This window comes from Manis pentadactyla, chromosome 6 (assembly GCF_030020395.1).
Source record: "Manis pentadactyla isolate mManPen7 chromosome 6, mManPen7.hap1, whole genome shotgun sequence".
NCBI classification, from domain to species: Eukaryota; Metazoa; Chordata; class Mammalia; order Pholidota; family Manidae; genus Manis; species Manis pentadactyla.
In genome coordinates, this window is record NC_080024.1 from 2,703,827 (window position 1) to 2,724,748 (window position 20,922).

Here is a 20,922-nt window from a genome sequence, read left to right on the forward strand (position 1 = left end):
TTGGGGCCCAGAGCCTCTGGAGCGTGCTGGGGGGCGCTGGCGTGGCGGACAGCAGAGCTCATCGGTCGGCGGGTGGCTGCGTGTGGCCGGCACGCGCATCGGGGGGGCCGTCTCCTGGCTTGAGAATCGGGGAGGGCAGTCCAGGCCGACAGGAGGCCTCTTGCCCATGGAGTCCCATTCTTTCCGTCCCCCAGCTCTTCTCCCATTCAGATGGGAAAGAGGCCTGGGAAGGTGAAAGGGCGTGGCCCAAGGTCACCGGAAAAGCCGAGCCAGGACCATGGAGGGCAGATGGAGGCTCTGGGCGCGGCCAGGGTCACCAGCACGGGAGGCACTGAGGGACAGGCCACACAGGCCACTAGAAGGAGGGCCCACGGGACATAACCCTGGCATCCAGGTGCCCAGGGATGAACCGGCAGAAGATCTGGGGCTGGGACCACAAGTCTAACTTCAGGGCCGACTGGGAGACAGAGGGCTTCTTGGGATCAGCGGTGAGAAGGGTTCTGAAGCCGAGCCCCTCAGCTGAGGGGGAACCTCCGCCACAGGGCAGAGCTGGGGGGTGGCAACTAGCACGCTGAGTACTGGCTGGCCTGGCTTTGGGGCTCACCTGGCCACCAGGTGGGTGAAAAAGGAAACGGAGAGAAAAACAGAACCACCCTGCAAAACCCCGCTCTGGGAGGCAGGCCGCCAGCCCGTCTCACTCTCCAGAGCCGAACATCTCGGCCTCTTTCTCCTTCCAGAACGTGAAGCTCCGGTCGATGTAGCCACAGATGTCCTCGCTGTTGAAGCTGCCCCGCTGGGAGCTGGACCCCAGCCGTGGTGCTGCAGGCTCAGGGCCGACGCTGGGGACGACGACGTGGGGCAAGGGCTGGAGGGGAGTCAGGCCCGACTTGCAGCTGGGCTCCGTGTCCCAGGCAGGACTATGACTGGAGCTGAAGAATTGGGCTTTGATGTCTTCGAAACCGTCGGTCCAGGCACGGCGGCCGGTGGCCACCTCGTCGGTCACGGCCTTGTGGAAGGCACGTGCGGCCTCCCAGCCATGGGCACCCAGGTGCTCGAAGACCTCAAAGCAGAGCAGGTGGCGCATGGTGCGCTCCTCAGGGGGCAGGTCGCACTCCAGGAGCTGGAAGTAGCCCAGCATGAAGAGGTCCAGTGTGAGGCTGCCGTAGGGCATGGGTGCCCCGTCCACATGGGGCAGGAACTGCTCTGGGGACAGCAGCCCCCGGGGCTGCCTGCTCAGCCTGCGCAGCTGCCGGGCTGGCACGTGCTCCATGATGGCCTTCCAGTTGCCCAGCAGGTGGGTGATGACACTCCGCTGTCGCCACAGGTGGCCGAGCCGGGGGCCCTCGCTGGGTGGCAGGGAGGGCAGTGGAGGAGCCCTGGCCGCCTCCTGTGCCAGTGGCCCAGTGCCACGGGCCTCCAGGGTCCTGTAGGCTGCTGTCTTGAGGGCTGGTGCGTAGGCCGACTTCTTCCAGTGGCTGAGGAACAGCGTGATGATGTGCTCCTTGCGCCCGCTGGCCAGGGCAGGGCAGGGCAAGGCACCCACCTCGGACGGGACCCCCTCGCAGCTGAAGCGGGCGTCGCCAGGCCCAGGCTCTCCTCCGATCAGGCCATGGGGCTGTGCGGGTGCCGGCCAGCAGCGTCTTGGGCATCGCTCGGGCTGGGTCCCCGCCTCACTGGGGCCTGGGTTTGTGCTGCAGGACAGGCCTGGAGCTGACTCGAAGTTGCCACGTAACCTCCCTACGGACACCCCACACCGCTGGATCTCACACTGGACAGTGGTCCGTGGGGTCCTGGCTGGGGTCTCCCTGTGGGGCTCCTGGTGGTGCAGGGCAGCTGGCTTCTCCTGGCCCTGCACCAGCCCGTCCATGCCCTTCAGCAGCAGGGACATGCTGCGGACCAGCCAGGCCATGTGGCTGCACCAGAAGGGCAGGGGCTGCCCAGTGGGCGTGGCCCCCTCGGCTGCCAGGGTCAGGGCCTCTTCACCCTGCAACTGGGGTGCCTGGGGAGGGAAGCGGCTGTTGACGGTGATGCTGGCCAGTGGTGCAGGCAGCTGGGCCTGCAGCTCAGCTGCCGGCTGGTCCAGCTGGCTCTTGTGCCCCAGGCAGTGGTGCCACAGCTGCAGGTCAGCAATCTGCTGCTCCAGGTGTGCCAGGTCATCCTCAGTCAGCAGCTCCCCAAAGGGGCCCAGGATGGCCTGGTGGGTCTGCGAGTACCGCCAGGCCACCTGCGCTGTGGGGCCCATGCTCCCACCGCTGTCCTGGGTACAGGGAGGGCAGGTCAGTGGGGCAGAGGCCCACACTGCGTCCCAGCAGGGAGAGGGCGTGTCCCCGCTAGATTCAAGCTCCCCATGGTGGCCTGGCCTCAGGAGCCCCCAGGGACACCAGCCCAGCCCCTGGGCACGAGCAGGCCCTGGCCCGGGCTTAGAGAATAAATGCAAATGCAGTGGCTGGCCAGTCCCAGTCCCGAGGCTCAGAGCAGCTGCCCTCCGAGCAGATCACGCCTCCCACCCCACGCAGCTGCGGCAGTTCCCCAGACCTGCTGCAGTATAAGCCCCTGGAGCACAGGGCTGGCACCCTCACTGCCAGGGCAGTGCTTGGCAGGTAGGCTGGGACACAAATCGTCGGATAAAAGAGCAGGTGGAAATCGCACCCCTAATGTGGGTGAGGTGCACTGCCCGCAGCCCTCTGAGCTGGCTCGGCTTCACTGGCAGGAGAGGAAGGTGAGGCCAGAGGGGCAGGCAGTGGGCTACTGGGGTCTCGAGACTCGAGGTGTGGGCTTGGGGTCCCCACCGTCCACGTCCGCCTGCCCCCCACTCTGCCCTCTACCGCCTGGCCCCACCCCGCCCCTCATGGGCCGTTCTCTCCACAGGCCACGCGCCTCCCTGCCCCAACCCCCCACCCTTGGGCCTCACCTGGGCCTCAGGTGCTGTGTCTGTGCCCAGGCGTGCCTGCAACTTCCGCACCATCACCTGCCGCTTCCACTCGGGGATGGGCTGGCCGCACTCGTCCCATGTGGGCACCAGTCTGACCAGGTCTCCTGAGGGCGGCCCGTCCAGGTGCAGCGTGGCCAGGCCATCTGAGTGCCCCTCTGCCGACTCTGGCCCCTGTGCGGATGCAGACTGGTCACTCAGGGCCCCGAGGGGACCCTGCCTGGGATCAGAGGGGAGGAGGGGAGGCCAGGGAGCGGGGGAGACCACAGACAGCAGCCCCAGCTTCCTGAGTGTGAGCCTGTGGGGGCAGGGACCCCCTGTGTGAGAGGGGGAGTCTCTGGCTTAGAGAGGCAACCAGAGATTCCTTCCTTTTACTGTGTGTGGCTGAGAAGAGATGCCCAGAGTTGCCACGCAGAACGGGCAAACTCCTTGGGGGAACAGTTGCACAGGCAAAGCCCGGTGGCCAGTCCTGGACTGTGGGTCTTGTCAGAGCCTTTAATGTGCTATGTACACTGCAACTCCCCAAGAGGGGCAGCGCTTGCAGCATTTCCCAAACTCATGCCGAACATCTCAGAGACTATAAGTTCCCGGGACCATCTCAAGGAAAGGGCAGGCTGGGTTTGTAAGGGATGTGCCCAGAAAGAGGAGAAATAGGAGCAGGTCCCAGGCTGGATGGGGGCCTCCAAGGAGGAGGGCAGCAGGTCCGGGCCCACCCTCCCCAGGAACACCTGCTGGTCTGTACCCAGCAGTGACTGAGAGGGGCACAAAGCATCCCTGGGTTCAGAGGTCAAGGTGAGGTGCTCCTTGGGATCTGAGAAGAGCCCACTTCTATGTCGGGGCGATAAGCAGATTATGGTCCTGACATTCCCATCCCATCGGATACCAGGGGCACCCTCCAGGGTGAGCCAGCAGCCCCAGGTGCCGGTCTGGCGTCTCCCTGCGAGGGCGGGCCTGGCTGCCCCAGAAGTGACCTGCCAGGCCCACGAAGGAGGGCATGGTGAGAGGCCAGCTGGGGGACCTTGGGAGACAGGGCTGTGGAGGAGGGGACGCACCGTGGGGACAGCCATGGCACTGGTGGCGGCCCTCGGAAGGACGTCGCAGGTCATCCGCTCCCCGGAAAGAGGTCGGCCGGGCCGGGCTGGGCTGAGGCAAGTTGCTGCTGGCCGAGGGGAGCTGGAGTCAGAGAGGCTGCCAGAGAGGGCCGCGCGGGGAGGGGAGACCCTGGGCCTGGGCAGAACCGGCCTTCCTGGGGGACCACTGGACTCGGGGCCGCAGACCCACCAGCCTCCCAGAGTGCCCTGGGGCCTGGGCACACTCCAGGGGCCCACCCCAAGCCTGGCTGGCTGCAGAGCCTGCACATACCCCTCATCCCATCCCAGGGCAGCCTGGAAGGGGCAAGGAAGGGCACGGCATTCTGTGGCCTGGGACCCAGGGCCGCGCCATCAGCCCGCCCCTCCCTCGGCTCACGCGCACCGCAGGGCCACTCCCGGGGCGAGTCTGCACCTCACACACAGTCCTGTGTGGGACCACGTACCCACGAGCCATCCGTGAAGCAGGCCCACCTTCATCCATGAGGGGCCTGCTGACAGTGTTAATGCTCTTCCCTTTCACTTTATGAGTGCTGGTGACAGTCCCCTAGCGGGTAGTGACCTGCAGGTTGAGGACCATCCCCTGTCCCTGCGAGCCAAGGATGCCCGACCAGCTGGAGTCTCAGACCACAGCAGCGGGCTCGGAAGGGGCCTGGGCATCCTGCCTGGGCTTCGATTCACTTCCAGACAAGGTGAGGCCCGAGAGGACGAGGCCGCCCACCGTGGCTCGGCAGACCCTGGGGCTCAGAGCTCGCTGGGGGCCGGAGCCTGGGCAGGAGGCGTGTAGCTGGGATTACAAGTGCCCTTTACGGAGAACATGGATCCTCACTTTAAAGCAACAGAAACAACGAAGGAAACCAGGAAAAAGCCGGAGGCTTGGGTGATGGGAGGGCCGACCCCACACCTGTCCTGACGTCCTGTGTGCCAGCAGCCTGGAGTGAGCTGCTCTCGCTCCTGAAGGACCTCAGAGCCAGCAGCGCCCGCTCCAGCCCCCGGGCCCAGCCCAGTCCCCCCTGGACACCTGTACTCACGGGTGGGGCTCCCGGGACATGGGTCACCCCTCCTTGCCTCCAGGGAGGGCCTCACAGCGGACAGTGGGGGAGGTGGGAACGGTGGGGGTGGGGGCGTCATCAGAAGCGGCACCTGGGGGTGGACAGACCCGGTCAGCAGGAGGTCCCGGCAGGCCCTGACTTGGGCTGCTGGCACTGCCAGGTTGGGGTGGGGGCACGCAGAGGGCTAGCCCTGGCCTGGTCTCCCTGGGGGGCTTGGAGAGGGTTAAGTGTGCAGGAGGGAAGAGCAATACCCCTCAAGGTTCTGTCCCCCATGTTTCTCCACTCGCTCCCCGCCTGCTGGCAGGAGCACCCCAAGTACCCCTGTGCACTCTCTGAGTGCCGTCACTCACTGTACCCCACCACACCACCACCACTGGGTGAACCCCCATCTCAAGGCCCTGCTGGAGACACCTTAACAGCTCCGGGCGCTGGGTTAGGGCCCAGTGTTAGCTTGGGGTCACCTCTCTCCAGCCTTATAAGGGATGCGCACACACACCCGTCTGCACACGCATACACACACACACATGCACACACACGCCCTCCCTGATGGCCCCTGGCTTCTGTGCTGAAACAAACGGTCTGGAACCGCCGCATCTCTGGGAGGAGAGCCCCAGCCTCTGGGCCCAGGGAAAACCACCGTGAACTCGGAACCCTTCTCAGCCCCAGGAGCAGAGGCCCATGGCTATGGCCACACCTCGAAGTGGTGGCACTATGCCCAGGACCCATCATGTAGTGTCCAGGCCACTATCCCCAGGGCCACCTGGAAACAGAGACAACCAAGACTGTCCCCAGGAAACCTGGTGTTGGGGAAATCCACGCCTGGACTACAGGGTCACTCTAGCCTCATCCCCACACCCTGCTCCAGGGCTTGGCCACCTCCAGCTGCTGACACGTGGACAGCCAGAAAGAGCCCTTGACCAGGAGCTTTCCCCGAGCTCAGCCCTGCTCAGGTCTTTTGCATTTGACCAACGAGAGCCAAGACCCCTGTTCTGGCCGGTTCCTGGGCTCATGAGCCGGGCCAGGCGGGAGACACGAGGTGTGCAGACCACCGTGGCACCGTGGGTGTGGCCAGCGCCAGGGCTGTGCTAGGCTCCGTGCCTGCAGGGCCCTCCTCAGGCAGTAGAGAAATGTCCTCCCAGGACCCCGGAGCCGGGCTTGCTGCTGGTTCACAGCTGAAAGCTGAAGGCGGGCTCACCCCTGCCTCCCAGATGGCAGATGCCTGGGCTCCGGGCTTCTCAGCTTGTGTACCGGCCAGTAGGGTGTCTCGCTCCCTCTGAGCACCCCACCCTGGCCATCAGCCTGAAGCTCCTCACGCTGCCCTCCCCTCCAGTGGGCACTGGAGGCCATAGTGCCCCCACAGTGGTGCTGGAGGGGGCCCTGAGCAGGACAAGCACCTGCCAGCCCTGTGTGGATGCTGGCCGGGAGCTGGGGCCAGCCAGGAGTGTGGGGCCCAGTGCTGCAGCTTAGTTTAATGCTCTGCTTCTGTCTTGAGATTCTTAATCATTTTGAACAGAAAGCCTGAACTTTCATTTTGCTCTGGGCCCTGTGCATGACCTAGCTGGTCCTGCTGGGCAGACCCTTGGCCACTCTGCATCCCCTGCTCATCAGTAAGGGGGGCCTAGTCCAGGGGGCGCAGACCTGAGGGCGGGTCTGGGGTGCCTTCAGGGGAGCCCTGGGTCTGTACCCACCAGCTCAGGCCCTCAGTGGGACTCCCGCCCGGGATCCCAGCCCACTGTGGTCACTGGAAGGGAGCAGAGCCTGGACCCCATCTGCCTGGCGCCATGCACCCCACACGTCACTCCTTCCAGGAATCCGGGCCGAGGATCCAGGAGTCCAGGCACCTGGCAGATTAGGGAACAGCCACTGGCCCTCCCAGCCTGGAGGATGCATGGTGGCAGGGGCTGGGTGGGGAGCGGGGGGAGCTGTGCCGTCCCCGTCCGTCAGGGCTGTCTGCCACCCCTGGAAGCCAGGAGACGCATTAATATTGAAGGCCCAGGTGTCGGGTGGCCAGGCGGGCTTGGGATCCCTCACCTCAGCAACTTAACCCTCCCAGCGCAGGGGCCACGGAGGTGGGGGGGACCTGAGATCCTTGGGTCACGTGAGAGGGAGAGACCACCCAGAGGAAACCCCAGAACAATACCTCCACCCCCAGTACAGCCCCCAGGGCACAGAGAGGGCAAGGGGCTTTTCCAGGACCCCACAGGTGGGAGGTGGCTGAGGTGGGGCCAGAATCTTACGTGAGACCCCAGTCCTCGCTCTTGCTGGGACGGGAAGCCCCTCAAATCACTGCTCCTCTGGTTCAGGGGCACCAGCAGTGGGAGAAGGGGCAGGTGGGTGGGCCTCGGGCAGGGAGGCCCAGGGGAGGTTGCCTCTCGGTCCTTCCAAGGACACAGGGCCCTGGCTGCTCCTTACCTGGCGCTCCTCAGGGCTGCATCTGCACAGAGGGGTCCAGAGGGACGAGCAAGCTGCTCACCACTCACTCTGAACCAGGGGTTCCCCAGCTCCTGTGTGCACAGCAGCCGTCTCGGCCCAGATCACGTCACCCTGGGACCTGGGGGCTTGGAGACCCAACAAAACATGATATGCTCGCTCTCTGCTGAGCGTGTCCTCCCAGGGGATTGGTGTCTTATTTTATTCCAGGGCCACAAGGCAGGCATAGGCTGGCTTGCAAGCTTTAAGCAGGGCCCAGTTGGACCAGGCATAGCTAGAGAAGCTGGCACTGATGGTCTGACGGACAGACGGGGGCTGAGCCCCGCTGGGCCCCTGCCCAGCCATGATGGTGTCCCCCTGCGCCCTGCCCCTGCCTGGGAGCCCTCAGCCCCTCCCCTGGCTGAATCTGCTCTCAGGGGTGCGGGGCAAGAACCGCCTTCCCCCCCAGAGTGCGGGGCTCAGTTGGGGCGGCAGCAGCCCCTTCATGTAGGGATCTGGGGCGCAGGTGAACGGACTTTGGTCCCATTACAGCCGGGGGAACCTCCTGCAACCATCCTGGGCCCTGGGGCTGAGTCCTGCCCCACCTCTCACCTGGGAGAAGCCCCGGAAGTCAGGAAGAATGCAGCCCTTGCTGGGAAGCTGGGCCTGGCGCAGTGGGGCTCAGGCCTCAACACAGTTGTTGCCATGGTGTCACGATCGTTCTGAATTGTACCCAGGACAGGGGTTGACTGCAGCCCTTCCCAGGGGATGGGAATATCCTGGTCCCTGAGTCCCACATAAGGCCCCAGACACTACCCGAATCTACAAAGACCCGAAGGAGAGGCAGGTATCAGCTCCCAACCTGTGTGGGGTCCCGACAGTTGGGCAGGTGCTGTCCCCAAACTGGGCAGTTGCCCCAAGGCCGGCGGTCAGCAGGCCCTGGGCTGGCACCCTTCCCGTGGCCTGCAGTCGCTCTTCCCGTATTTTTGGTGAGATTTGAGCAGAGCTGCTCCTGCCATGCATTATGCATCAAAGACAGCCAGGGTTGAGCTGGGTTACAGGCCGGTAATGCCATCCGGGGTCAAGAAAATCATGACCCACAGATGAGCGCCGGACACCAGTCACCACGGCTGAGATTCAGTTACTGGCTACACAGAGGAGGCAGCGGCCCAGGGACTCTCCTGCCCTGCCTGAGCCTCCGTCTCTTCATCTGTGAACAGAAGGAGTCCTAGAGCCCTTCTGGGCCTGCAGGGGCTTGGCGCCTGCTGTGTGCCCAGTGCACGTCTCCTTTACACTCAGCAGAGCTATTCAATCCCATTTTAAAGATGAGAAAACTGACATGCTGAGAGCCTGCCAGCATTACCTGGCCAGGAAGGGCCACTCCCACCCTGGTGGGCGTAAGCACAGGGTGGGGGCAGTGGGGCAGCCCGACCCTGTGGCTGACGCCAAGCGGCTCGGCCTTCCCCCGCTTACAGGACCACACTCGGCACACTGGGCTGCTCTCCCTGACTGTGGCTGCCTGGACTCACTCAAGCTCGGCCGCACAGCCGGGAGCCCAGCTGCTGGGTCCACTGCCTGGGGTGAGGTGCAGGGACCCCTCTAGGTCCTGCCCAATTCAGAGGTGCCTAACCCCTCACTGTGCAGAGGGGTGCCTGTGCCCAGGGAGTGGAAAGACCTGACCAGGTCGAGGTGGGGTGGTCGAGGCAGGACCCGCTCTTCCCATGCCGCGTGCAGGGCCCGTGCTGGGCGGTGGATAAACAAGTCCAAAGACCTGCTTACGAAGGTGGCCCCTCCCTCAGGACAGGTCTCACCACTAGTGACCCAGCCTCCTTCCCAGGCTGCCTATCTTGGCACCCACGCCTCCCTGGGGACAGATGCAGGCTGCCATGTCTGGGGAAACTGATGGCTTTCATCACCTCAGGAGCCCGACATGGGAACAGGGCAGTGCAGATGGCCTCTGGATATTGCATTTCCATCAATATGCATTAGGCCTTCCCCAGCTCAGTAGCTGACAGCTGACAGCCTGCCCCCTGCAACAGGGAGGCAGGTGTCCTGGGGGCAGAGGACACAGGTCCAGCCAACAGTGAGAGACTGGCGCCCCCTGCTGTCATGGGTGCTCCGTGAGGGGGAAGAGGGGCTGTGGTCCGAACCCTGAGTCCCAAACGAGCTCTGGAAGCTCCAACAAGCCTTGAAAATCAAGGATATGTGGGTGGGCTGGGCCCTGCTGGCTGCGGGGCAGGGTGGGGGGCCACCCAGACAGCCCAGACTGGTTTGGGGGATCCTGAGTGAAGGGGATGCTACCTTAAATCCTGTGGAGGCACAAAGGAGACAGCCAGGACAGGAAGGAACCCCAGGAAACCTGAGATCTGCCAGCTCCCTGCAGCCCTGGGGGTGTCAGGTGAGCACCCAAATCCCTGTGGCCCCGAGAGAGCTGGGCAGGCAGAGTGGCCGGTGCGGGGGCTGGCAGGTGAGCATGGGGAGAGAGGGTCAGGGACGCAGCCTCTGCTTGCACTGTGGGCCAGGGGCCCCCGCCTAAGGCCAGACAGGACCTGGTCCCTAGCAGCAGAGCAGTCGCCCACCCACCGGCTCCTCCCAGCTGCCAGGCCAGCCCAGGGACCACGCTAGGGCTGGAGGCACCCAGGTGGCTGGGGCATTCCTGGCCTGTGGACTGTGGCACTCCATCCACTGCACCAGGAACCCGCTGAGTTCCGCCAACCTCTCAATCCCAAGCCAGAAAGACAACCTTTTACCAAAATAACCAATCGAACGTTTAGTAAATAAGCAATTTAGTAAATGAATTACTTCCAGCAGTAACCGTAGCTGTCATTTCTGAAACCCTGACACTGGGATAAATCAGTGCACCGAGTGCCCGAGTTGCAGACCTGGGCGAGGGTTTCGGGTGGTGGTGACGGGGGTCTCGGTGGCCGGTGAGGGCTGCCCACAGGCCCAGGGCTGGGGAGGGCTGCAGCTCTGCCTCGGTTGGTCTTGGACACCCCCGAGGGAGGAGGAGGTGCAGAAGCCCCGTGGTGCCAGCCCGCCCACGGGCACATCACTGTGGGCCTCAGGGTTCACGCCTGAAAATGGGGCCAGGTGACCCTAGGGACTCCGTCAAAGGGGCGGCCACTAAAGATAACTGGGACAAATGCTGTGGAGGTTGGGAATGATTTGTCACAGTAACTCCTCGGCCTGGAAGGGGGTGGGCGGGAGGCCCAGGGGCAGCCTGGCCCCACACTGACCAAGCTGCTGATTTCCGGGCACCCATCTGTCCGTCTACCTGCCTGTCCGTCCAGTTGCTGTGCTGTCTGCTCCGCTGTTCACTCAGCACTTTGGGTGCGGCCCGCGTGTGCTGGGGGCTGGGGCCAGCAGGACAGGTGAGGTTCCTGTCCTCACAGATGGGAACATGGTGTGGAGAGGGGCTAGGCCGGGCAAGGTCCACGCCAAGGGCAGGGCCTGGAACCTGCTGCCTCTGGAATGCCGCAGGGCTAGCCCGGCTCACCAGGGTCACCTCACCAAGGACACAGGCCCTGCTCCCACATCCAGGGCCCTGGGCCCAGGGCCAACACCCGCCAGCGGGAGCCCCCAGCCACAAGCCCAGGCCTGGCCCCAGACGTGACCCTGGCCCCAGCCACGGCCCGGCCACAGCCCAGCTCCAGAGCCTGGCCTCCGGCCTGTGGCGCTGGCTCCGTCATGGCCAGGCCCTTTCTCCTGCAGACATAGTGCACACAGGGAGCTAACTGGGCCATCAGGGTAGCGGGCGGCCCTGTCCCCGCGGCCCCCCAGATGGATGGGGACGTTGAGGCTTACCAGCCGGGATGTCTCCCGAAGATACTGAGCGCAGTCCTGGTGTCCGTGGTACTCTGCCAGGTCGGCTGCGGTGTAACCATCTTCATCCCGCAGGGAGGGGTCCGCGTGGTGGGAGACCAGGGTCTGGCAGCACTACGGGGGGGTGCATGTGTGATTGCGGGGGCACGCGTCATGCCCAGGTGCTTATTCCCAGCCCACCTCACAGGTGGGAAATTGAGGCAGAGGACCTTGCCCAGAATCTTGCCACTATTGGCTGCAGGATGGAATCCCTGAGTCTCACCCAGAGCCACCCTGTCCTGGCAGCATGGCACCGAGCCCCCCGGGCCCCAGCACCCGCTGTCCTGGACAGCACCTGAGGCTCCTGTGGCTCCACTGCTAAGTAGGCAGTATGGCCAGGTTCTGGGCTGGGCAACTTGACCTGACCTTGCCCTGGTAGCCCAGGCCCTGGGCTTTAAACACAGAACCGGTTTCCATTTTTACAGCAACCCTTGGGGCCGTGTGTTGTTTTCACATGGAGAAACTGGGCGCAGAATGGTGACCCAATTTCTGCTGGGATTTGTGAGCTGCGGGTGTGTAGGTACGATGACTGAGACTGGAGTCTGGAAACCTGAGGTGGCTGGGCCAGAGGCAAAATCAGGTGGGCAGGCGGACCCCCGTCGGGGGCAGAGAGCTGGGTGGCTCGGGTGGGTCCACTCCCTGATCTGCTCCCCAAGGGTTACATAAAAAATGGACCAATGTAAAAGTCACCTTCCTAAAGCATCAGGAGGTAACAAGGTAACAAAACGCCATCTTCCCTCAATATGTACGCAGGGCCATTCTTGGAGAGTCTTGTATATTAAAACTATGAAGACATACTAGGCTGTGTGCGCACATACACTTGAAGTTGGGTTCTAACCTAGACAATTATATATGCTTGAGGTGCGTTCAAGGCTCAGCTCATCATCAACAGGCTTTCTGGCCGCAGGCACGTCTGACCCACCGGGAAGCTGTGTGGGGCAGGAGACCGGCTGCCATGGTGCGAGGCTGCCCGGGAACAGCAGGTCACCGAGTGTCCGCTGTACTGCGGTGTACCCCCATCACTGTGACAACCAGAACAGCCCCCACATTTCTAAAGCCAGGGCACTGCCGCGTGGAGAACCACACTCCCCTCCACACCCACGCAGGTTCCCGTCCGCGGCCGCATCCTAAGAGGTGCACAGTAACTGTCTGTTGGATGAGTGAGTATCTGAATGAAGGAAAGCGTGGACGTGAGTGGCTGAGCATTAAAGGCGCTGCCGAATTAACTGCGGCTTTTCCAGGCCTCTTACAGGCACGGAGGCTTGATGGCAGCCATCAGGCACTCAGAATGCCTTTTTAGGAACTGTTAAAATACTCAGTAAATGTCCTTTCTTGAATAAGCAGCGATTTTAAGTTAGGTAGAGAACTACCACCAGTCATAACCACTTATCTGAACCTTGAGGAAACTGGTTTACGCCTGTCTTCTGCCATTTCCTTTGCAATCTCATTGTTAAAGCCCGATCACACCCCATCCTCTGGCGACTTCGCTCAGTGTGCCCCCCTCCAAAGGCAATGAAACCGTAGTCTCCTCTCGAGATCCCAGGGCAGCTACCGGATGCCTCTGTACACAATGTCAAAGCTAGTCACAGGCTTCAGGGCTCCCACTGGGGCCTCCCGCCGCCGCCACTCTGTCCCAACCACCCCACCGCTCCTGGCCCTCTCTCCGGAAACTGCACCTTCCCACGCCCAAATCCCTGCTTTAAGGATCACCATCTCTGTGGATTCTTTCTAGATTAGCTCAGCTAATGCTATTCACATAGACACTTCTTGAAACTGACTGTATTAGAATCACCTGGGAGTTTAAAAAAGTCCTGATATGCAGGTGCTACTGAAGACAGATCAAGCTGGAATTCTGTGGGGGTCGGGCCTGGGCATCAGAATATTTTAAAACTGCCTGAAGATTCCCGGTGTGCAGACAAGTTTGAGAACCACTTTGCTAGAACTGTGCACTACACCCAAAACTCTAAATAAAACGTTAGCAACTATACATGAAGAGATAATACAGTGGACCCTTAAACAACATAGGTTTAAACTGCATGGGTCCACTTATATGCAGATGTTTTTCAATAAATACATCACAAAATTTTATGAAGATTTGTAACAATTTGAAAAGATATTTTTTCTAGCTTACTCTATTGTAAGGATACAGTATATAATACACATAACATACAAAATATGTGCTACTTGGCTGCTTATGTTATTAGGCTTCCACTCAACAGTAGGCTATTTGTGATTAAGTGATGAAGTTTTTGGGGAGTCAAAAGGTATACTTGGATTTTCGACTGCACAGGGGGTCAGTGTCCCTAACGCCTACATTGTTCAAGGGTCAACTGTATACTGTGACCAAGTTGAATTTACTCCAGGAATGCAAGGTTGGTTTAACTTTTCAAAAAGTAATTAGAGTAGAAAGCAAGACCTTGAAGAGCTATTTGTACAACCATTACACTGCAGCTCTATTCACAACAGCCAAGAGGTGGAAGTGGCCAGGTGCCCATCATGAATTGATAACGATAGTGTGGTGCATCCCTACAAAGGAATACTCTTCAGCCTTAAAAAAAAAAGGGAAATCCTGTTACAACATGGCTGAAACTTGAGCATATTATGCTAAGTGAAGTAAGCCACTCACAAAAAGGATAGTATTATATGATTCCACCTCTATGCTGTCCCTAGAGTGCTCAAACTCATAGAAACAGAAAGTAGAAGGTAGCCACCGAGCTGGGGGGATGGTGCGGGGAGGTGGTGAATGGGCGAGTGTCTGTCCTGCGAGACGGGGTAGCTCAGGGCACGATGGTGGCGGTGGCTGCAGAGCGGTGCGCAGAAAGGTACGGCTGCACGTGCACTTAGAAACGGCAGGCACGGTCTTTACTTCAGTTAAAAAAACAAGAAGTGTATTTCACAACATTCAAGAATAAAGACTGTGATACAGTGAAACAAAAACCGTAAGGAACTATCACTGTCACTTTTTGGAGGCTGGTAGGGCACCAGCTCATTATTCTGGAGCTTTGTTTTTAAAAAAGGGGGAAAACTGTTACAGCCAAGGGGGGCTGAGTGGGGGCTGCAGGGTAGGGCTGGAGGGGGGTCTCAGGACACCAGAGGAAATTCCCAGCGGTGCTGCGAGCTGGGACGGGGCCTCCTCTGCCTCCTTCCCTGAGTGCCCCCCGATGACGCTTGCTGGCTGCGGCGTGTCTGTGTGGCTGGAACTCTGAGACTGGGCCACTGAGCCCTGGGAACAGCTATCCAGAAACATAGACCCCTTGAAACCAAACAGGTAGCCCCCTGTTAGAGAAGCCTCCTAGACTTCTCATTAACAAACCAAAGAGAAGCCCGACCCCAAGACCCCCAGAGTCTCAGTCCCTCAGTGGCCCGCTGATGAACCCTGGCAGTTAAGCTTCAGGAAAGTGGAGTTGTGATAACACAGTAAAGCGAACTCAATTAGCATAAAAGAATGCAGGACCCTTGTTCCCCCTCAAAAGGTGCAGATTTACTCCTAACACATGTACTCTTGAGCTGCATTTTCAGCAACTCAGACCCCATCATGCAGACCATCTCCTGGCCTCACGGAGGCCATGGACAGTTGGAACTAGAAGACTGAGGGCTAAGACTCCTGAAATAATCTTGGTACCTCACCACCAACCCATCAGAATTGCGAGCTGATTGCACACTCCGTAACCCTCACCCATAATTTTGCCCTTAAAAGCCCTTGCTGTACTCCTCTGGGACTTTGGGAATTTGAACACTGGGGCCCTGTCCCCTTACCAGTGCCCTGTAGTAGATGCACCCATTTTCTTGGCCTAGGAGGGTGTCAGCATTTGGCCTACTGTGTGTTGGGCCAGTGCCCCAAGTTTGGCTGCATTTGGGGGCACCCTGGCGTGGTCAGCGCACCTCGGGAAGGCCTCCTCTGGGCTAGCCTTGCCTGCGGGAGGAGCACGTTCTGGCGGCTCCACGCCGTGCAGGCCCAGCCCTGGAGCCCATGCCCCCCGGACCCGGTGTGGTGGTGGGAGCACAGCGGGGGGCGGGGGGGCAAACCTCTGCATTGTCTGTGCGAATGGCTCCAGTGCAGGTGAGGGTGGGTCTGTTCTCAACGCTGGGCTTTAAATATCTAAACCCCACCCCTCCCCATTCTGGGTTTGTGGATGTTGTTTCCCTTGGGCCCATGTGAACCCCCAGGATTTATTTGGATAATAGCGAAGGGGCTAACATCACACCCCTGGCATGGCTCTGTCATGGACTGTCAGGACCGGCCTGGGCGGCACGCGGGGAGTCTGTGCAAAGGGAGGGGCACACCCGGAGAGGAGGGCTTGGATTTTGTCTCCAGCTGGACCAGTCTGGCCCCTGGGCAGCGGCTGCCCCTCTGAGCCTCAGTTTGCCCGTCTGCAGAAGTGGGCGGTGGCAGCTCTCCTGCGGGCTGTTGACAGGCCAGTGGGCACTGCAGGTGTGCTGGCCCTTGGAGGCCCTGAGGCCCCCCACACCGCCTCCCACCGCACCGCCGTACCTCCATCCACCCGTTCTCCGCTGCGTCATGCAAGGGGCTCCCGCCCCGGGAGTCTCTCACGATGGGGGCGCCCAGCAGCAGCAGTCGCTCTAGAATGGGCATGTGGCCGCCTCGAGCTGCGAAGTGGAGGGCGGTGGCCCCCTCCTGATCCCTCACAGTCAGGCTGATGTCAGTGAAGGTGACCTGGGGAGGAGGAGGTGGGGAGACCGGCCAGCCGAGGCTGCATGGGGTGACCCCTCCCAGGGAGCTTAGCGCCAAAGCGGGAGGTGACCTTCCGACCTTCCCCGGGGAGCCCTGCAGGCAGAGCTGGCTGTCACACTGGGCGTCACCCAGGGCAGTGGGAGGGAATGAACTCAGCGGTTTTACTGGGAGACCCATAGGCCCTGAATCTGCCCCAGACCAAATTTTAAACCAAACAGCCCCAAGGGCTGGCTCCACAGGTCAAATGAGAAACTGCCATGGCTGGGGCAGCGGACACGTTTGCCAGCGAAGGAGGGCGGGCAGCAAGGGAGGGCGAGGACCTCCCCACCAGGACCCGTGCCCTGCCCTCCGCCCTGCGCAAAGCCGCGGAGCGGCTGGGAGGCGGGCCCTGCTGCAGGCTCTGCTCCGGGCGCCGGACGGAGCCTGGTCACCCTACGGCTGGGGCCCTATCCTGCTGGCCTTCACACGAGTGACTTCCGCCTCGTCCTTGCTCTCGGGCCCCTTTCTGTGGGCACACACTGCTGCGGGCGGTGGGGACAGCCATGGGAGCGTCTGCCAGTGAGACCTAAGGGGCTTGTTTGGAGAATCCTGCTCCTCATGGAAGGGGCTGGTGGGCGTGGCGTCACCCCTCTCTCCCTCCTGCTGCCTGGAATGTGGCCTACGCTCACCATGAGGGACAGGCCAGGACAGCAGTGGAGATGTGGCCCTAAGAAGGAGCCAGGCCCTCCTCCAGGAACGTGCTGGACCCCGCCCCTTGCCAGCCACCCCCTGCCCGGGCCCCCTCTGCCCGTCCTCAGGGAGGCCTCCCTATGCTGGGACTTGGGCAGTCTCTGTCACAGGCCCTCGGGGCTCCTGCAGACCCCACCTGGTCTGGGTTTTGTGGTGAAGGCAGGAGATCCCGTCCCATCCTGGAAGGGGGCACCCCAACCTGGACCCCTCCGTGTGCTGCGGTCCCAGGGCCTCCTTCCAGGAAGGTCTAAATGGCTCTGCCTGGGGCCAGAAAGGAAGAGGGGCGGGTGATGGCCTAGGGCTCAGAGGCAGCAGAGTGGGAACAGGTGGCCAAGCGGCCAGGGCCAGTGCTGCTGGTGCCAGGCACTGGTGACCTGGCAGGACTCCTGGGGGGGCCAGGGGACCCTCTGGAGGGACTGTGGCCACGTCCCCACAGTCCTGCAGGGCTCTGGCGTCCAGTCCACAGCCATGGCGGGTTGCGCTGGGGGCTCTGGGCTGCACCCCCAGGCCCAGCCTGGGCCTGGCACGCATGGCGCTCAGAGAGACTGGTGGGCCCATCTGATCCCCCAGCAACCCTGCAGGTCCCCCAGTTCTGCAGGCAAACTGAGACCTGTGTAGAGTCATCACCTGTGACTTGGAAGTGGCTCTGGGGTTCAGGCAGGAGCAGGTGCCAGCCTTCCTGGACCTCCCTGCCCCCAACTGGTCATCCCCTTACCAGCCAGACGACGAGTGAGTAGTGGCCGCGCGCGGCAGCGGCGTGCAGCACACTCATGCCATCCAGGGCACACAGGTGCACGTCAGCACTGCAGTCTTTCACCAGGTACTGGGCCAGGTGCAGGTGGCCCTCCTGGCAGGCCAGGTAGAGAGGGGAGGCACCACTGTGTGTCTGCTGGTTCACCGTGCTGTGAGGGAAGACGGGGTTCAGAGGGTGCTTGGTGGGGTCCTGGGGGGCCAGGGCTGCTCCAGCCAAACCCCAGATGGAGGGCATGGGCAGCCGCACATGGCCAATCTGCTGTGCCCACCCCCTTGCCGGCTGAGGGGTCCACCCAGTCACCTGTAGGGCTGCACAGGTTGCATATGGCCCAAGGGCACAGGGTCAGGGGCACCGGGTTCCTGACTGCTGGACTCCAGCCCCACCCACTCCCCATTGAGCTGTCAGGGGCATTTCTTAGGGGTGAACAGCCCACTGGGGCCTGCACTGGGCAGGTCGGTGGATGCCAGAGTGCAGGGCCTGCTCTGTAAAAAGGGGCTCTGTGAGCAGGGCACTGGCCCATGAGTGCCCAGGCCTGGCATCAGAATCCCAGGCCCCAGTGTGGACGGACCAAAGCAGGGCCCTGGGAGCTCAGGCACCTGCCCTACCTCTGAGTCACTGCAGGGCCAGGCGCCCTTAGTCCCCAGGGAAATGCTGCAGGGAGGGGTGGTCCCCTACCCAAGGTCCCTGCCCATGGCCTTCTACATCCCCTGGTTACGCAGACTTCACTCTGGCTTCTGTGGTTTGTGCCGGGTGGGAACGTGGGCCCAGGGGCACGACGGCTTCTGGTTTATGTGCGTGTGTGTGTGTGTGTGTGTGTGTGTGGGTGTGTGGATGTAAAGTCTCCCAGTTTTTTCAAATGGCAGAAAGTACTTCAAAAACCGCCAGTCTAAGAGACACTCTATGGCCAAACCCACAACATCTGCAGAAGTGCGTCCCAAAGGCCACCACTGAGGGCCCAGGATGGCAAGACCAGGAATGACATTATTCCACAGGTGAGCTGTCAGGCTTTGTTGGGAACAAACTTGGGGCAGCCGGGCAGCTGTCCATCCATTCAACAAACATCCATCCATCCACACCCCAGAAGGGAGAAGAGGCGTGGCTACAGGCAGGCCGGCTCTGGGAAGAAGGGCAGGTCAGGTGTCACGTGGACACCAAGGCCTGTCCCAGCCAGGACAGCAGCCCCGGGGACAGACAGTGGGGAGGCCATGTGCATGGTGCCCCTGGACAGCCCATTGCTGTGCCCTTGGTATCCGCTGTGTGAGGCAAGGGCTGTGGGGTGCCCACGGTGGGAAGGGAGTCCCAGCCCAGCCCTGCCCCTCCATCCTCAGCCATCCAGCAACTCCTGGGCCTGGGCACAGGGCCACCAGACAAGGGAACCAGCTTCCCCGGAGGGGTTCCCAGTGTGGGGGACGGACAGTGTAGAGAATTCAGGCCCACTTAATGGGGCTGCAGCTTCCCCAAGTCCAGTACAAAGCCCCTGCTCCCCTCAGACGACTTGAGGGTGCCCACCTTTGAAGCTGGGGAAATTTCGGCCCTGAAGCCCCCCAGGCAAGAGCTGGGGGCTTTCTCTTTGGGCTGTGTTAGCACCAGGCCGTTCTCACTGCCCCTCCACACAGTCAGGGTGCTCTTCCTGGGCCTGCCCCGGCTCCTGGCCTGCCACCCGCCCTGCCCCTCTGGGCCATGCGCTTGCCCTCTCTGTCCCGTCACAGTGTGCCTGCCCAGTACAGCCCACCTCAAAGGCTGCCGGGCCATCTTCCCCTGCCCCCTAGGTGCAGCCTCCCCAGGGGCCAGCACCCCCAGACTGCCCAACAGGTGGCACCCTGGTTCCTCACCTGCTGTGGGCAGCCACCAGGAGCTTCAGACAGGTCAGGTCCCCGCTGACCGCGGCATGGTGCAGGGGCAAGGCCCCCTCCAGTGTCTCTAGCATGGCTGCGTGGCCCTCTTGGAGCAGCCACCGCACCAGCACGGGGTGTCCAAAGCGGGCGGCCAGGTGCAGCGGGGAGACACCCGAGGCGTCTTGGTCCTGCAGAGGCACAGATGGGGCGGTGAGCCAGGGGCAGGTGCTGGGCCCACCTGCGCCAGCAGCCTGGCCACACTGCCGTGGAGTGGGAGCTTGCCGTTCCTGCTCTCCCCATTGCACAGCATGAGGGAGGCCCTCTCCGCTGGCTGAGCCAGGCAGCCTGCTTCACGTGAGAGGCAGGCAGGAGAAGGGAGAAGGCAGGCCCAGTGACGCCGCCGACAGGACATTGCTGCGCGCTGGACACCTTCCCCTTACCATCAAGGCCCTCGGCCCACTGCCCCGCAGCAGGCCCGCAGTCACCCGAGCTGCGGCCCGCAGCCCCCGAGCCTGATGCCCGCTGTGCGCCTCCACAGACCCTCTTCCGGACCCCTGGGGAAATGGGCCTGTGCTTCAGGCTGGACGGGCGTGCTGGCAAGGCCAGGCGCTCCTGGGGTGGGGCACAGGGAAAGGGCCTGCGGGCTCTGCGGTACTGGAGAAGGCAGCCTTGGCACGCAAGGGCTGTGTGTCAGTTTTGGTTTTGGGGTGGGGCGGGCGTGCTGCAGAGACCAACATCCCCAGCTGTGCGTGGGGTGTGCATGACGGTCCCTGAAAGAAACAGAGCCCAGGGACAAGGACCACAGACCTGGTTCATGGCTCCTGCCTCCCTCAGTCCACACGGACACTGGACCCCTGGCCTGTTCCCAGCCCCCATTCGGCTGCAGTTCCTGCTCACCTGCAGACTGCAGCCCCCGTCACGCACCAACCAGCGGAGCTCGGCCAGGCTGCCTGTGGCGGCGGCATCATGCACTGGTGTGGCCCCATTGCGGGCCTGCTGGTTGCCGGGTAGCTTGGCCTGCTGCACCAGGAACTTGACGCAGGCCAGGTGGCCGGCCCGGGTGGCATGGTGCACCAGGCCAGCCCCCAGGGCGTCGGTAATGCCCGGTCCCAGGACGCCAGCCTCCAGCAGTTGCTCCAAGGTGGCCAGGTCCCCCTTCTTGGCGGCTTTGAGCGCCCGCTGCTCCTCCATCGTCCAGCCCCGGCCACCCGGCCAGCTTTCTGTGGCTCACGCACAGGCCCAGGCTTCCTGTTTCAGGCATGGATGCAGCTCACGGCTCCAGTTACCCAGTAAGCAGCATACAGGGCAGATGGGAGGCGGCAGGGGTTGGGGGAGGCATAGGCCTCAGGCTGGCCTCAAAACCCCATCCAAGCCACTCCCGCAGCGCCCAGGGTTGCAGCGGGCAGAGGGCACAAGGGAAGGGCCTGCCCTAGCTTCAGATCAGGGGTGGGCACTGGCCAGAGGACACTGCCCTGTGGCTGGACCACGGCTCTTTTTCCCGCAGAACAAGGGCTGAGGAAATGGGCAGAGCACCTTGGCCCGGGATAGACTTCCCGCATCCAGTGGTGTTAG

General features: G+C 62.2%; 1 protein-coding gene across 1 annotated transcript; it reads right to left on the minus strand.

The window, feature by feature from the left end:
• Positions 1-688: 688 nt before the first annotated feature.
• ESPNL (espin like) lies at positions 689-20,768 on the minus strand. Its single transcript, XM_057504364.1, has 9 exons — positions 20,248-20,768; positions 19,348-19,538; positions 17,477-17,663; positions 15,832-16,014; positions 11,283-11,414; positions 4,847-5,160; positions 3,982-4,234; positions 2,912-3,103; positions 689-2,257 (listed from the first exon to the last, which is right to left on the minus strand). The coding sequence occupies exons 1-9, from the start codon at positions 20,539-20,541 to the stop codon at positions 695-697; spliced, it is 3,309 nt and encodes a 1,102-aa protein (XP_057360347.1). The 5' UTR covers positions 20,542-20,768; the 3' UTR covers positions 689-694.
• Positions 20,769-20,922: the final 154 nt, after the last annotated feature.

Coding starts and splice junctions, on each gene's coding strand:
- ESPNL (XM_057504364.1), bottom strand. CDS start 20,541: ATGGAGGAGCAGCGGGCGCTCAAAGCCGCCAAGAAGGGGGACCTGGCC. Junction 19,539..20,247: donor ACGGGGGCTGCAGTCTGCAG/GTGAGCAGGAAC, acceptor GTGCCTCTGCAG/GACCAAGACGCCTCGGGTGT. Junction 5,161..11,282: donor TTCGGGAGACATCCCGGCTG/GTAAGCCTCAAC, acceptor GTCCACCCCCAG/GTGCCGCTTCTGATGACGCC.